Genomic DNA, 17,492 nt, shown 5'->3' with positions numbered 1-17,492 from the left:
ATATATAATGCAATGACAGCCAAGAATGGAGTATTTAATTATGCAAGCACAATTATGAACACTCTCAGTTGTGAAAAGACTCACCGGCAAAACAAATTTATACTTTGTGTGTGTGTATATGTTCGAACTATATGTGTGCTAGTACTAATAGTGCATTACAAAGAGAAATCCACTCCTGACCTTGATTCTGCATCAGAAATGAAGTGGTTGTGGAACAAATGGGACTGAATCTCTGATATTCCAGGTACATTTTTGACATGCACCATGATCTGATTTTCTCCTGTTGGGTAAATTGGACTTATTGAGGCTTTCTCAATCACATGCCAGGTACTTTAGGCAAACACAGATAAACTGGATTCTTCAAACTTATCAGATGCCAAAAGGTGTACCTCTGCACACTGGCATCTCTTTGGAACAACTTCAGTGTATCATCAGATTAACCAAAAGATACACTTGGTTCTGATGAAAATGTTGGGTGTTTCACCTCAGTTGAATGACAGTCTTTGTTTTTGTTTGCTCTCTCTCTCTCCTTCTCACTCACACATGTGCAATGCACACATTGACACACTTCTCTGAGACAGGTTTTTTGAAAAAATGACTAATTAAGTCATTTAATGACTAAAATGACTAATACTGGATGTTATATTTTGATCACCTTGGATTATTTAGCTTGATGAAAAGAATATCTTCAATAAATAAATGAAACATTGAGCAACAATGGCTGAACCAGATTTTGAATACTGTTGAGTATTAATATTCTTGGAGATTGTAAAATATAAAACAAACATGCATGCAAGGGTAAAGTAAAAGGCATTTCCTCGATCTTTTTTTATCTCTACTTGGTTGCATTTCAAAGTCATTCTTTACTTGTGCTTGCAATAGCAGCTAGCATAGCCCTGGATCCATAGGACTGGATTTGCATGTACATGCTGCCAAAATGCCATTCTGGGATGTGAGAACCACAGTAATGCATACTGCTTAAAATTTTTTGGTGTGCTTTGTTCTTACAAGTGAACAGAACACGTACATAAGGATGCAAGTAGGGTTTCAAACTAACAAATTGACTATCAAGATGAATTGTGACTTTAGTGAAGCTTAGACAAATTATGAATCAACTAGCTGTGGGCTACACAAATCCTGCAGTTGATGTCTGCAGACATAGTTCTTCTATTCTCTGATGATTGCCAGCAGCTGCCAGAGGACAATGATGGTTGATCTAGAAGAGAATTATGGGATAGTGGAGCCATACAGATGGAGTGAGACTGTGTGTCTCACTCCAGTGCAAAATAAAAGCCCAAAGGAAAGACAGGTTTAACTTTTGAAGTTGGGTTTTATCATTCTTTAATAGTATCCAGATTACATTTGTGTAGTACTCAATATGATTTAAAAGTTCAACAGTTGTAGAAAGTCATCTAGGAGAAGTCTATTCTTTTTGAAAGACACAAAATAGTATCTACCTGCTAGTTACTCATAAGTGCTTTTGTTAAGGCCTCAAAGAAAAGACAGCTTGCCATCTAACATTCAGAAGACCACATAAATGCAAACAGGAGCTGCAAGATATAAAGGAAAAGAAACATTTCCATAACCCTATGGAGAGTTTCCACTGAAAATAAAAATAACTTTTAACACAAATATCAAAGGAGTTAGTAATTTTCCAAACATTAAATTTTCTCTTTCTCAGTTAGTTACATTAAATTTTCTACTTTATTATTTATATTGTTAATGTAAGCAAGTTTTGCTTTTACAATCGGAAAGAAAAAAGGTTAATGAAAAATTCAGGATATAAAGCATTTCAGAATTCAAATAGCTTTTTCAGGTTCACTTGAAGAAGCTAAATTTTGCACATCAAGAAGAATTATGAGTTCTTCTGTGGGATTTTGATTGTGACAGTCTTAACTTCAGTGTATTCCTGAAGGCCATATTCTCCCCTAGACAAAAGAAAGCCAAGAGCAATACAGAGGTTAATAGGTTAATACTTATATGAATTATGTCCTTGATGACAGTCTTAGTGGTGCTTTTCAATTGGGCAGACAGGCTTAATAGACATATTTTTAATGACATCTGTGCAGTTAGACTGCTTTTGGATGCTTTCCGAAAAGCTGTAATTGTTTCCTAGGAAAAGTGGGAAAGAGAGTGGTTTAATTTCTGTGCAAAAGAATGGCATTTAATCACGGTAGTACATTTCTAAACTGAGTTTCTGTGCAACAAATCAGGCATATGTTAGGTCATACTCAACAGGTCTTTTGCCAAAGCCCTCCTTCTGCTGTCAAGAGTATTTTCCAGAGTCTAAGAAATAGAAGCTGAATCTCAAGAAAATTGGAGCAATAATTAATCCTCTGTGAAATTTCCCAGATAGTGAAAAATACTTAATCTTAGTGTGATATTCTTAGCATGATCCCACCTTTAAGTATTGCATGATGAAGCTTACTTATGTGTCTAGCTTGTTGGCATTTGATGCAGAAAAGGTATTTAAACATAACTTTACTGTTTGTTTAGAACAAAAAGTTGCTGTGATGCAATGCTGTTCTGTTCCCAGAAATATCTTTCTGGATACATATGGATGCAAAACAGCAGTCTGTTTTGGTGGAATGCTATGGTGGAGCAAAAGTGTAGGTTATCATATCTTTAATGGTGTAGCATATGATATGAATTTAATGCTAGTATGAACATGAGAATGAATGTAGGTAAAAAAAAAAAGACACGAATCAATCTGAAACTGGATTAAATCTTTAGTCTGAAACAATTTGATAAACTTTTCATTTCTATAAACTGTTCCACTTCTTTTCCTGCTTCTATGGGAATAGAGCAAAACTCTGGCAACTATACAGTTATATTTGACAATACATTTGATCAAGTTGGATAATAAATTCAAGGATTTTAAAATGTCTTGTGTTCTTAAAAAAGGGAAACTTAGAGGGCATTCTACAGACTATACATGATTTCTGTGTACTTAAATGCATGTCAATGACACTTTCTATATATATGCAACAACTGTACACCATAAAAACAGTGATCAGTCTTTCATATCAATAGACTGCAAACTACTACAAGCAGTTATTGTGAAAACTGGCTTTATAAAAGAATTCTTTGTTTGACATTATGCCTGAAAACATGAGGTTTCTGAAAATTACAGAGTAGTTTGACAAAATCTCAGGCTAGGCATCCTTGCTGTCACTGTTAATAGTCGGAATTTGGAATTTCATTTTCTATTTTCTATGACTCTACAGTATTAAGTTCTTGTTTACTTACAGTTCTCTTCCATTTCCTGACATCTTAAATCCTCCAAAAGGACACTGAGCTGACAGTGCACTATAACAATTAACCCTAGAAGAAGAAGGAAAAAAAAAAAGGACTTAAGAAAGTATGAACCAGTCTTTTTCACTTCTGACAGGTCAGTGCTGTGCCATCAACTATGATTTGTCTGTGGTGATATTTGTAAAATACATATGAGTAATGCATTTGCAAGAAATATGCTACTGTGACAAAGGATCTAATTGATCAAAGTTCTTCAAGCTCAATGAAAGTCTCATCTTTCCCCTGATAGTAACAATCAATCTCCTTCCTAATTAATGAATCAGTTCTCAAACCAAAGAATAAGCACAGATGATTCTTCTACGTGCATACTTCCAATAGGTAAATTCAGATCAATTAAACATTTGTTTAGGAAGTTGTTTCTTTTTTTAATTCTCCTCAGTGTTAAGCCATTCTGTTGTGGCTGAAAACAAAATGTAAGGTAACGAGTGAGGATGGAATGGAAGTTTGTACTAGCAAGAGTTTGGGCAGAATACGCATCCTACTTCATAGCTAAAGAGCAATTTTTATTTTGCAAAATTGTCAAATCAGATATTCTCTAATTTTCACATCCTATATAATAGGATGTATTCTATATAATATATGCATATATATATGTATATATGTATATATATATGTATATATGTATATATATGTGTATATATGTATATATATATGTATATATATGTGTGTGTATATGTGTGTGTATATATATGTATTCTATATAATATATTCTATATATGTATCCTATATAATAGGATATATATATTTTTTTCCCCCACTGTCAGACTACTGTTTTATTAGGAAAAGTACTGGATATTAGGAAAAGGTTCTTTAACTAAAGGATAGTTAGGCGCTGGAGAAGACTCCCCAGGGAAGTAGCAAAACCTATTGGAGTGGCATTTGGATAATGTTCTCAGATACAGAATTTAACTTTGGGTAATCTTGTGTAAAGCCCAGAGTTAGACTCTATGATCCGACTCTATGATCCTGGTGGGTTCATTCCCACTTAGCATATTCTATAACTGAATAAAAAAAGTTCTTTTCACTGTTAATGATTCCTAGACAGATCAACAATTGCATAAAAGTGAATCACAAAGATTTTACTTTTTTTTTTTTTTTTTTTTTTTTTGTTTTTGTTTTGTTTTAAACTTTCATCCTTTTGAAGGAATGTTACCTCTTAGATCAAACTTGTTAACTTTTATAAAAGTTATGTTTTTAGGTCACACAACATCAGCAGAAATTTGTACTGATGGAAAGAACTTTTAGATAAAAAATAGTAAGTATACATGCTTTGAGTTTGAGTGAAATTAATTCCTCATTTTCTAACAGGGAAATGTGGGACCTTTTGTCAGTCATTAGATAGTCTGCTGTTCCTTAAGGTTTCTACTTCTCCTTCTCCCAGACTTTGCCTTTTTGATTCCATGTAGGTTGCCTTTTTCTTTTCCATTTCTACGCAACAGTTTTTTGTTTGTTTGTTTTTTATGTTTTTTCCTGCCTTATAGTCCCCCTTAGTATCTTTTCCTTCCTACTTGTAATAGTCCTTAGAATTATAGAAACATAGAATCCTTAGAGTTGGAAGGGATCTTTAAATACCATCTAGTCCATCTCCCCTGCAACGAACATCCACAGCTAGATTCAGGTTGCCCAGGGTCTGATCCAGCTGCACCCTGCTAGTCTCCAGGGACAGATCATCAGCCACATCTCTAGGCAAACTGTTCCAGTGCCTCACCACCCTCTCTGTAAAAGACTTTTTCCTTCTGTCCAACATAAATCTACTCTCTCAAAGCTTGAAGCCATTTCCCCTTGTTCTATCACCACAAAATCTGCTTCTTCCACCCCCTTCTGATTCTTATACTTTTTTGAATCACAGTTTAGCAATCTTTTCCTTCACAGGAAGATTTTCTGCACAGGTCAAGCAACTTCAAATAATGATCCCTGCAAACTGAGTATGTATTGAGTTATCCCCAAATCCTGAATGGAAAAGAAAGCAGCACATTCACTGTATTTCCTTTTGTTTTCTTTCCCTTTTAGTAAGTACATTTAATTTTTTCAGAATAAATTCACAGGGAATTGTGTGAACACCAAGAAGAAGTATTAGTGTAATATCTCAGTAGATATGGACAGGTAAGGGTTGAAATACAATAGCACACAAGCAAAATCAGTTTTCATCTGCATTTATGAGGGAAGATTTAAATGAGTCATGACTTACCACACTGTCCCAGCCTGAAGAGCAGCTGCAAATGTCAGTGCTTTATCAATGTCTTTGGTAAAAACTGCTGCTGCTAAGCCATAGGTAGTATTATTTGCCCTCTTGATAACTTCATCAATTGTTTTAAACTTCATGATTTGTTGAACAGGTCCAAATATCTGTTTTAGGCACATACAAACACGTGAAGTGGAGTAGTGTATCTCAATATCATGAAAAATTTATATATAATGAAAAATGTTTCTTTCAGACAGTCTTGTTCCTAAATTCATTCAGATACGGGTGTACAAGTTGAGTTCTAAAATGGATTATAAATTAATGTGGATATAAGATTTTTATAGTATGGAACAAATCAAGTTGGCCTCTTGTAAAAAAAAAAAAAGAAACATGAATAAAACAATAAATAATAAAACCACATGATGAAAGCAAATAAATAAGATGAAGAGACACCTAGTATAACAGGTACCTAGCGTGGAATCACATTTTGTTACAGATTTTTACTGGTAACCAGCCAACTGATATTTGTTCAGGAAACTCTGATTTTAAAGTTGAAAAAGATATTCAATGTATCTCTCCCCTAAAGTTTTAATTAGATTTTCATTTCTGTAGATACTGGCACAATTAAACATACACACCGAGCATATGTATTCTGCTATCTTACTGGGTTCAATGTGAGAAAATGGTCTATTAGACTTCTCTTTCTCACTGCTGTCTCTCTGGGTTCGCAGCTGTATATGAACATGACCTGCCACTTCATCCTAATACCGTGTAGAGCAGGGGGGCATTACTTCATCTAATTACTTTAGTTCCCATTGTTTATGAGAATTCCATTTGATTTTACTGGAAAATATTTACTCCTAGTTTCTAATTGGTGTTGCATGGAATTATTTACACTGATTACAAAAACAGTGAAAGTTTCTTCAGTGTTCAAGCCTGAGATTCAAAATCCAAGCATTCTGTTAAATTGTCTTTGCTCTGTGGGGTTTTGTTACTCAATAGATTCAAAATATTGCGAGAGTGTCAGTTCTTACTGTTCTGCTGAACTAAGGGAAACAAAAAAAACTGTGAGTAAACATCTCCGTGATGACTTCTACCTGTTTTACAGATCAGAAAAAACACTTCAAATTACTTTTTGGGCAGCTCCAACCTGTGTTGTTGTTGTTTTTTTAAAATTATTATTATTATTAGTAGTAGTAGTATTATTATTAGTATTATCAGTATTATTAGTATTATTAGTATTATTTTCTCCACCTTTGTAGTTAGCTGTCAGTGCTCTGGTGTTCATTTGAACTTAGCCTTTTTTAAATTTTGCTAAACATACGTGCATTAGCAGTCTTGCTAATCTAGTAACTTCTAGATTTCTAACAATTTTGAAGGAGCTTTCTAGCATGAAGAAATATAACAGACAGTAATTGCACCAGTTTTAGTCGTGTTTAATCCAGACAAATGAAAACAAAACAAAACAACACAGAGAGTGAAGAGGTCATAACTTCACTTTGAGACTGTGCTTGCAGAACAGCTCTTTGCGCTTAACCCTTTTCCTTCCAGCTCGTCATTGCTGAACCCACTTGGTTCAGTACAAGCCCTTCAACTCTGTTGTGGGTACTTCTGCAAAGGAATTTAGGTTAAGCAACCCTGCGGAGGCAAAACTTTGCTGTAACTGTCACCAAGCAAAACGCCTGTGGAATTTTGCCTCATTGCAAAATAGCTGTTTGGCGCTTATTGTGTCAAAACTGCAACTTGAGCTGCCCCTGTAGGAGTGCAGAGTTCACAAGTTATGTTTTCAAAGTTTGTTTCTCTGTTACAGTTGCCATAGCTGATATGTGAGACATGGGCAGTATGAGGTGATGTAATTAACAGACCCAGATTTAACATTTCTTATCTGCTTAAGGTGGTGCCTTTGCTGGCAGGCCAGCCTCGCACTCCTCTGAGTGACCTCTAATGGGCTGGTGAAAGGGGCATAAGGAACCAAGAAAAGGACTTTAAACACCAAGTTGGAACAACAGATTTACTTGGAACATTTTCATACAGTCACTTGACCTTCTAAGTGGATATTTTGTACACACATTTAAACAGAAAATCTCCAGTATTGACTGCCAAGAATTTATTTACCTCTTCTTTGGCGATGCGCATATCATCCGTAACATTAGAAAAAACTGTGGGCTGGATGAAGTAACCCTTGTTTCCCCATGGCCCTCCTCCACATTCCAGTTTGGCTCCTTCTTTTTTCCCACTCTCAATTAGATCCAGGATTTTTTGAAACTGCTCCTTATCAATCTAAGTGAAAAGATATGCAGGGATTAAAACAGTGTGTAACTCACAACTTAACAGTGTTCCAGCTTTGTTCAACTGCATGTGTTGGAGAACATCTGGAGAGCCCTGCAAACATTCCTGTCAATAACATCTAAAAACTATTCACATAAATCAGTAATCAGAAATTTTCACACAGAAGAATCAGTTGTACAGGGAGTGATATTATGTGTATTTTCAATATAATTGGAAGAAAATCTATAAAAAAAGTACTATTTTTAAGTACTTATGACTTGTTAGTAGAATAAATGCTCTTAGCTTTTTTGGTTTTGGAAACATAGATTGCAGTTGTTATTTATTTATTTATTTATTATTACTGGATGAAGCCAATCTCTGTCCTTCTGCCCCAGTTTCACCAATTAAGACAGCATATGCTGTCAGTCTTTACAGTTTGGCTCCATGCTACAGCAGGTTGCAGTGTCTTCGGCTAGAAAGGGAGTTTAGGATGGCTGTACAATAAAGGTTTATATTTCTCTATCCTCTTCCATTCTTTTTTTAGCTACAAAAGAGGTAAAAGCAAATATTGAAAATTGGACAAGACACAGCTCACATTTGCTTTTTTCTCTTTCCCCTTCAAATCTACTAATCGGCACTTTATGCAATAGGGAAATCATCTACAAAGTAACATTTATTTCAAGAAAAATTCAATGGTATTGCCTGTTTGATGGAGGCACCTCTATTTTTATTTATTTATTTAAATGTTTAGAGTTGTAGAATTCTTAAGAGATGGAAGAGACCTTAAAGGTCATGTAGTCTAGCTTCCCTGCAATGAACAGAGACACCCACAACTAGATCAGGCTGCTCAGATCCTGGCACAGCCTGGCCTTGACTGCTTCCAGGAACAGGGTTTCCACCACCTCTATGGGTAACCAGAGAAAAGAAATCTTTTTAACAATTTAATGACTCTTCAATCTGTCAGACTTTCAATCTCTAGCTATCGAGGACAATAAAATTACTTCTAGGGGAACCCTTGCACTGGAGTTGCTTTTCTATGTCCATACTCATCACTCAGTGAAGTAGACATGCATTTAATTCTCTTATTCATTCAATTAGAAAGGTGGCACTTCAATTAAACAACAAATACTGCTATTTCAGTTGTAGATCAACACAGCATTTTACAAGGTTTGAGGGATTCCTGGATATATATTAGACTAAACAGTTACTCAAGTAAAACTATGATAAAAGCTTATAATTTTAGGGATATTTATTTCTAAGGATATTTATAAGGAGGTGATTTTCAGTTCCATGTGCTCCCCTTGTCATTACACTTTCAAACAATTGCCTTAGTGTATGCTGAAGACATAAATTTTCTGCTACCCTGGTGGCCAAATATCTCTGGTGCATAAACATCATGAAGAGAACATGTTTAGATGACACAGCTCAATTTTCTTTTTCAGTCATTCTTTTGTTATTGTTATAATCATATTTTTTCTTAATAATCTGTGAATTAACATATGTGTGTTATTTTACATTTCAGCATGGGTTTTATATTTTCTTTCATGCCTTTTGGGCAAAGCACTACCCAAACTTGTGGCCTGAGGGAGGTGCTCTCCCAGAGTGCCTAAGAACTGCTGGAAAAATGTGGCTTTCAGTGAAGCTATGTGACACACGAATACAGTGAATCAGTTCACATTTTGAAAGAGAATTGGGCAAAGAACAGCATGGAATGTAAGACAAACAGATATTTAAAGCAACTGCCACAAAATAAATTAATCTCAACAGCTTTGATGTATTTTTTTCCATTAAAGTGGGATCAGAAGAACAAGATAGATAAAACAAGAACATATAATGTTAGCAGGAAAAACTTTACTAGCCTGTGAAAATCTTAAGAATTCTACTAAAGTTTGCTAAGAAAAAAAAGGAGATCAAGAAAGGCAAATGTATTCACTAATTCCTTTATTTCAAATAACTGTCTGCTTTTCAGTAAAAGTTTACTTTTCTTTCATATTTAAATCAACACTCTGAATTTCATACTCAGTAAACTCATGATGGTATGAAACTGGATCCCTGTTAGCTGCTAGCTTTACAACAGATAATAGACACATACACATCTGAAAGCCTGAAGTTTCCTTGTTAGAAGCTTCCTGACATTTAGATTTATTTAGCTTAGTATATTAGTTCATTAGCTAGACACTTTGCAGAATATGAAAATACCGCTTTTTACAGTTTTTGCATTCTCCAAAACTTTTATGGCTTAGAATGCAATTTTCCAATTTAATTTATTTTTCCGATTACATAAAATGACTGTGAAAAACAATGAACAACGTATAGCATTATCAAATGTGTGGGACTTTCTTTCTCTCAATCTTTTGCTTTGTCTCTATTACAGCTCCTTTGTTCTGTGATGATCTACTTTTACAGCTCTAGCACTGAAACTTTCTCAAAGCATAGAAGTTCTGTAGAATTGTCCCCTTTCCACACCAAATGGATCTGGAAAAGAAAATGAAATCGTACTCCTGTCTTACCATCTGTGATGGTAACTCACAGAATCACAGAATCACAGAATTACCCGGGTTGGAAGGGACCTCAAGGATCATGTAGTTCCAACCCCCCTGCCTAGCAGGGCCACCGAACATACGCCTTTACTAGATCAGGTTGCCCAGGGCCCTGTCCAACCTGGTCTTGAACACCTCCAAGGACAGGGCATCCACAACCTCACTGGGCAGCCTGTTCCAGGACCTAACCACACTTCTAGTAAAGAAACTCACTCCAGTTTTTCTTCCTGATTCACCAGTCTAGTCACTAGCCAGCATAAGAGCATAAGAGCAGACTTAAGAGTATATTAAAGTGTGAAATTCTGCCAAAATTAAGTGAGAGACATATCATATTACTCACTTGAGGGCCTTGCTGCACACCAGGTGACAGAGGATCCCCAAGAGTATACTTCTTTGCTCGTTCAATGCTCCGGCGAACAAACTCATCATAAATAGGCTCTTCCACAAAAATTCTGGATCCTGCTATACAACACTGTCCTTGGTGATAGAACAGACCAACATGTGCAAATTCCACAGCTTCATCCACTGCAAAGAAATGCAGAGTTCATAAGTCAAGAGCCTGAGTGGCCACCTAATAAATTACTTGTAGACTTTTGTCATGTCATCTCATTTCTCTTTTTACCACTTTTTATATCCATTGTCATTTAAAATATAAGAATTCATTTTATCAGTGTTTATCAATGATACTTTTGCATAGTTATAATAAGTAAGTGGTGGCAGACTGTCATATATTTCAGACCAGCCAAATGGCCAGCAACTGCCTGTGACAATCTACTTTAAAAGTACGGCATTACAGAAACAAACAAAAGCACACAAAAACTCTTCTTTAAGCAGATATGAGTCATTTTTTACAAAATAAAAAGTAATCAGGTTATGTAATGAAAATGCTACTAACAGTCTGCATCTGCAAATATAATGTTAGGACTTTTCCCTCCAAGTTCCAGTGTAACTCTCTTCAGATTGGTCTTCCCTGCTGCTTCTTTGATCATTTTGCCAACCTAAAAGTTAGAAAAAGGATGTTACTTTAAAATGATTAATATGACCCAGCAACATTCAGAAACTGTAACCACAATTCATAGTTGAACACCCAGTAGCTGCATAAATAATTAATTGCAGAATTAAAAATAAGAAGGAAAAATGAGAAAGTAGAATTGGAAGGGAAGTGTCGATGTGTAGAAAATGTTAATGCTAGCTGCCAAAGATATATGAAAGATATATATATTTTTTTCTTTTTTTTTTTTTTTTTGTACAAACACCCTAATGGCTTGCACCTGTAAACTGAAGTAGGTTCTATTTTGTACTTTGCTAGGCTCTCCATAAAATGAATTTCCTCTGTTTCATTTATAGGAAAGCTTTTTGATGGATAACTTGTATGAGAGAAGATGTAGATATCCACAGTGCCAAATTTTACTCATAGTTTCTCCCTTATCAGTAATAAGGAGACCTGAAAGAAGAAGAGAAAATGGGCATAGCTAGACAGAAATCCTATGCTGTTCCTTTCAACCGAAGGCATAAGTAATGCAAATTTTTCAATATGAAAATATAGTAGGGAAAATTCAGAGAGAAAATATTCTTGAAGAACTTTCAGCTTTGGCCTAAAACTGCTAGTGTGTAGCAGCCATCCCTGCTGTGACATTCTTTCTGTCTTTGGGAACAGCACTTCTTCCTGCTAAATGACACTGCCAGAATAAATGACAGGAACGAAAGTCTGGAAACATGTTCCACTGTCCACTTGACTATGGAGGTATAGTGCGCACTAGGAATTGTAACTGTAACAAATGGGATCATCTGTAGAATGTTTCTCAAATCTCTTTGCTTTGGGTTCCTTCTTGTTTCCCACAACTTTTGTGCTCAAAGTTTCTGAGTTTTCTCGGCGTGTACTGACTGTTGGTATGAGGCAGTGGTATTTATCTCTGGAATGCACATTCAAGAAGTTAAAAGACCAAGTGGCAGTATTTCCATTAAGTATCTGTAACAGATAGATAACGTAAAGTACTCAAGTAAGGATAGTCTTGTAGAGATAGCAAGGACAAATCTTCAGTCATATCAATAACTGTTCCTGGAGTAAAGGGTAGGGAAAATTAACAGTGACCTTCTTATCAATTGTTGAACTGACACACACTCGAATAAACTTCTAAGACTACTCCTGTGATCATCCATACAAAGACAAAAATGCCATTGCCTCACCTAAGTAAGTGCAGGACCAGGGATGAGATTTCTGAACTAAATACCTATTATCATGTTTTTATTAAAGACAACATCAGGACAGCTTCTTTCAGCTTTTTGCATTTTTTGAACCTATTTTTAATAAGAACTGAACAAGAAAAAATATATAAAAATGTCTTTAATGGGCAAGCCTTAAAATAGCATTAATACACTAGAACCTACTGTATGCCATGAAGTGCCTTTGTTTGAAGAGTTTTCCTGCCATACAAACACTGCTTAAATACATTTAAAGTTAATAGTAACCAACAAATCATTAAACAGACTTAGTTTAACAAACCAGCAGCCAAAAGAAAGAAAAGAAGTTAAAACAGTTACAGAAAAAATGTTAGACATTAAATCATTACTGAGAATCAGTGGGGCACAGTTCCTGCTTATATTTTCTTGCATTCGCTACAATACCTCAGTAGAGCCTGTGAAGGACACTTTGTCTACGTCCATGTGGTGAGAAATTGCTGCTCCAGCAGTGGGTCCAAAGCCTGGCACAATATTTACAACTCCAGGTGGAAATCCTGCCTGAATTAGAAGAGAGAACACCGTAAAACCAGGGAAGTGATAATGACTAGGACACTGCCTCCTACAGTCTGACTTCCATTTTCAGTTCTCAAGCCACCTTTTCCTAGTTTTACATTTTTTTTTCAGCCTTAGAGACTGAGACACATTTATTTCTTACATGACTTTCCCACCTATCCCCACAGCTTTCATTTTTTGGCCACTGAGCTTGCTCTTCTTAAAACAAACAAACAAACAAACAAACAAGCAAAAAAACAAACCCAAAAACATAAGAAAACGGTATATCATTTTATTCATTTTTGAAGACCACTGGCAAGAAATATATATTTTTTCTCCTTCAGTCAGGCATATGAAGAAAATATGCCTGACTGAGTTACATTCTATGTAAACTTGCCTTTCCACATAAATAAATTTTCTAATATTGTTACAGAATAACAGAAAGTGTGTATTAGATCTTTTATTAAGTTATCCCCCTGTCTCACTAAAAGAGTATTTTCTATGAGATACAATAAGGGCAGAGTTTAGTTTACTCTTAGTACTCATTTAGTTTGTATGAAATAGCAAACCACAGCCTGTGTGCTTTGCTGAATCATAGCTTTGAAGCAGAATAATAAAATATGCTAAGTCATTGCCACTAACATGCTGCAAGGTTACTGAGTTAGCAATGATTGAAGTCCGTGCCAACTTTTCAAACATTTTAGATTACAATTGTTGATCTTATTGGGAAACAAGATAGCTAAACTATTTAACTGCTCTTTGGGTGCTTACTGGGCCGAGTACAATAGCCAATGTTACTTTGGAGCCACAGGATAAACTACAACACTCCTTGTGTTCAGAAGCCCAAAGTGTACTCTGCCATTTTCAGTGTGAGGAGAGTTCACAAGTTTGGCATCAGTCAAGCAACACAGATTTACAGCTCTCTGTTAATTATAAACCCAGGTGGGTGAAAGGTTTGTTCAGTTAAAAAATAATAATAATTACATGTACAAACAGGTTCTTTTCTGTGATGACTATGCTAATAAAGTCCTTGCCACTCACTTCTAAATACCCCGCTCCTGACTTAATGTTTACTTTTGACTTTGAAAGGCACTGTGCAAATACATTTGACAAAGAATGGAATGCAGTTTACTAAATTTGTATTGTCTTTTTTTTTTTTTTTTTTCCCCCATACTCTGTTTGTGGATGTATTCGAGGCTGTGCATATGCACGCTTTTGCCCTGGATTTACTTAACTGGTTTACAGTAGGGTAAGTTGCATAGTACAAGGCTAGACATGTAATGAGAAGTACTTGCAAAGGAAGGCCTAGCTTATATTACCTCTATGGCATTTCAGCTGCAGTGTTCTATTACATTTCTGAGAAGGGCAAAAAGCTATGCTGTTACCAACTTACCTCTTTAATTAAGGATCCCATGTAAAGGGCACTCAGAGGTGTTTGTTCTGCTGGTTTGACAACCACTGTGTTTCCACAACAAAGTGCAGGGGCGATCTTCCAGATAAACATAACCAATGGGAAGTTCCACTAAAATACAGATGAGAATGATTACTAATATACAGCCAAAGCATCTTTGTTTTTTTCTATGATTATAGTGCAAACTGCCAACTGAATGGTTGATTTTTTTATTGAACTCTTTTCAGTGTGAAGATATTTTGAGAAGGCAACTAGCAAATCACGTTGTACAAAGACCAGTGATTTTAGTATATGTGAGTCCAGAGGACAGAAAACAATACCTCTGAAAAGCTTGACAGAAAGTTGCTGGATTAGTGGTAAAGTGGGCAGTTTTGTTATCTCGTTTCTTGAATGATTTATCATCAGTTCAGTTTTCAAAGAGAGACAAAGTAATAAAGCATAATACTGCCCCTACACTCTTTTGTGGTGGTTTCACTGACAACTCTCTGCTGTTCTTAGTTCAGCTGCAGTGCAGAGCACCTGACTCCTCTGAACCCCATATTCAACAGAGGGACAAAAAAGATGGGTGAAAGAGCTCTGCCCCTTTGAAAATAATTTCTAGTGACTTAGGATGCATTGAGCCTGTGAGACTCAGAAGAAGAGACGCAGGAGAAAGGGGAGGAAAAGGCAGTTAACAGTTACCTATTATCTCGGAAATGCTTGTAGAAATATAAATACATCTGTTCTTTATCTCTCTGGTTATCTCCTTTAATCTCACCCCACCCCCAGAAATAACAGGAGCACAAATAACTCAGAGTAAGGGATTACAAAGCTTTCTGAATCTTCGTTACTGAAGCAGAACTGAGTGAGTCGAAGGGAAATGCTGACCGGGTAAAAGTATTTTGCAGTGTTCACATATTCCTCAAAGGTTGCTTTATGTAAAGACCTTGAACATGGCTTTATATTTCAGTTCAGAGAAAACAGAGGTATACTTAGAAGTCCTTGAACATTTTGCATAGGAAAAAAGCATATGTACATACTGCCCATAGTTCTAGGCTGCAATTTTACATATAAATTTGTCTAGTTCTTTAACATGTCTTGACTTTGCTTTGTATGAAATATCTCATGCCTGACCAACAAAATAAACTAGAACAATGGTTCCTCAAGTTCTGCAAGAAGATGGATCCAGATGATGTTTTTCTGAGATGCTCTGTAAACCAATGTAGTGGTCTAAAGATACAGCAAGTCTGCCAGGTCAACAGAAAGATATCAGGAACAAGAGTGGGACTCACGTGTCTGAACAAGCCTAACAGACAACCTGACTATTTTAAAATCTAGTAAGCTGTCAAGCAGGTCAGAGCAGACTTCCCAAACCTAGCATGTACGAAGAGATGGGTGGATCAGGAGTGTCTAGTGCATGTAACCACTGTCACAGCAACTTATCAAAATTATGTAAACCTCAACAAAGAACTCGATTTCCTCAGTATTTTGGATGTTCAGACTCAGGTAGTGTTCTCAAAATTCACTTAGAACAAATAAATAAAAAACACTGAGCAAGAGCTTGGGAACTTCTGCCTTAGCACTCACCAAAGATACTCTTTGCACTGTTGCTTGTGCTGTCACCAAAGTTAGTAAGTCATAATTAAAGACTGCTGTAGTCCTGATGCTATACTAAACAGAATATTCCAGGAATATATAGATATAGGAATATATAGATATTCCAGGAACCAAAGAGCTTATTGGCTATAAATCTTACCCTCTCCACCTAGTTTATTTCCAATTCTTCCTGTTCCAACAGAACACAGTTCTGTGTTTCAAACTAATTCAGTCTTTTGAGATTGAAGTCCTCCATGATACAGGGAGGAGAGAACCAAGGCTTAGCTAGACTGACTCTACAAAACTACACATTAGAGAGTCTGAATTGTACTCAATAATAATAATCTCTACTATGGGAGTGGGAAGTTTCTCACTGGTAATGTATCCACAACCTATAAAAGTTCAAAAACATGTTCATTTACAACATCCATGTTTTTTTTCAGAAATGACTCCAACTTACAGGAATAATTTGTCCACACACACCAACAGGCTCATGTCTTGTAAATGTGAAAAAGTTTCCATCTAGAGGAAGAAGCAATAAATTAGACATTCAGTAAAAGAGTTTGTGAGAAAGAGTTAAATCAAAGGAAGATAAATTTGGATACCAAACAGTTAAATACAATTTTACTTAGAAATGATATTTTCAAAGCCTTAACTGTGCAACAACCATGAACTACACCTGGGTTCAATCTCTGCTTTCTTGATAGCTCAAGCATTTTACTCTGTCATGGCTGACTTTTTTGCAGTGATAACTCTGCTTCTCAAAGTTGTATGCACAGCATATCTTTTTTCTCTTGTCACCTTTTTCTTTTTTTTGGAAAATGCTTTCATAAAAGTTACTTGCAGTCCTAGGTACATATCATATATATATATATGTTATAATAATAATATTGTTATTATTATTATTATTATTTTTAATATTATATATTATTTTAAATGGAATCCATTAAGTAAAAGAAATTCTCTTTTATTCAAATAAGCATGTGTTCCATTAAGCCTGGTTTAGGGATCTACATCATGCCAGAATCTGGTAGTATTTATCACTGCAGTTTTCCTTAATTCCTTCTTTATTACCATTCCTGGTCCTTCTGAGAGAAATCAGCTAGAAACAATGTTATTGTAGAACTGCTTAGTTGGAGAGGAAACAGTAGGAAAATTCAGGAAAAAAAGAGAAAGTTTCCTCATTCTTATCTCTTCATACTTTTCCTAATAAACTATCTGATAACTGAAACAAATATTATTGCTTCTGCTAATCATAGCCTTAATAAGCAAAAACATGACTTCCATTACTGTACCATTGCATAAATAACCCACTGTTGCACAGAGTACCCAGTGAGGCTTTCTAGATATATATATAGGCTAAAATTTTCCTAGTCATTAACATACTTTGTAGTTGTATATAGAAAAAGAATATAACAATAGCAATTACTACAGTGAATGTTTATAATTAGCATTATGATAGATGTTA

At 35.5% G+C, this 17,492-nt stretch overlaps 1 protein-coding gene across 2 annotated transcripts in view; it reads right to left on the bottom strand.

The window, feature by feature from the left end:
• Window positions 1–1,324: 1,324 nt before the first annotated feature.
• Window positions 1,325–17,492, bottom strand: part of ALDH1A1 (aldehyde dehydrogenase 1 family member A1) — a 43,690-nt gene continuing 27,522 nt past the window's right edge. For both annotated transcript variants that reach the window (XM_085529713.1, XM_015849148.3), the window contains 9 exons: window positions 16,485–16,546; window positions 14,432–14,560; window positions 12,931–13,044; window positions 11,201–11,303; window positions 10,646–10,830; window positions 7,613–7,777; window positions 5,504–5,661; window positions 3,250–3,324; window positions 1,325–1,928 (listed from right to left, as the gene is read on the bottom strand). In XM_085529713.1, coding sequence (XP_085385839.1) covers window positions 1,856–1,928; window positions 3,250–3,324; window positions 5,504–5,661; window positions 7,613–7,777; window positions 10,646–10,830; window positions 11,201–11,303; window positions 12,931–13,044; window positions 14,432–14,560; window positions 16,485–16,546 — 1,064 coding nt within the window. In that variant the 3' untranslated portion in view covers window positions 1,325–1,855. The remainder of the gene's footprint in view (window positions 1,929–3,249; window positions 3,325–5,503; window positions 5,662–7,612; window positions 7,778–10,645; window positions 10,831–11,200; window positions 11,304–12,930; window positions 13,045–14,431; window positions 14,561–16,484; window positions 16,547–17,492) is intronic.

This window comes from Coturnix japonica, chromosome Z (genome assembly GCF_054131305.1).
Source record: "Coturnix japonica strain WE chromosome Z, WE-NBRP24, whole genome shotgun sequence".
NCBI lineage: Eukaryota > Metazoa > Chordata > Aves > Galliformes > Phasianidae > Coturnix > Coturnix japonica.
The sequence above is the reverse complement of the archived record's forward strand: the minus strand, read 5'-3'. Positions and strand labels throughout refer to the sequence as shown.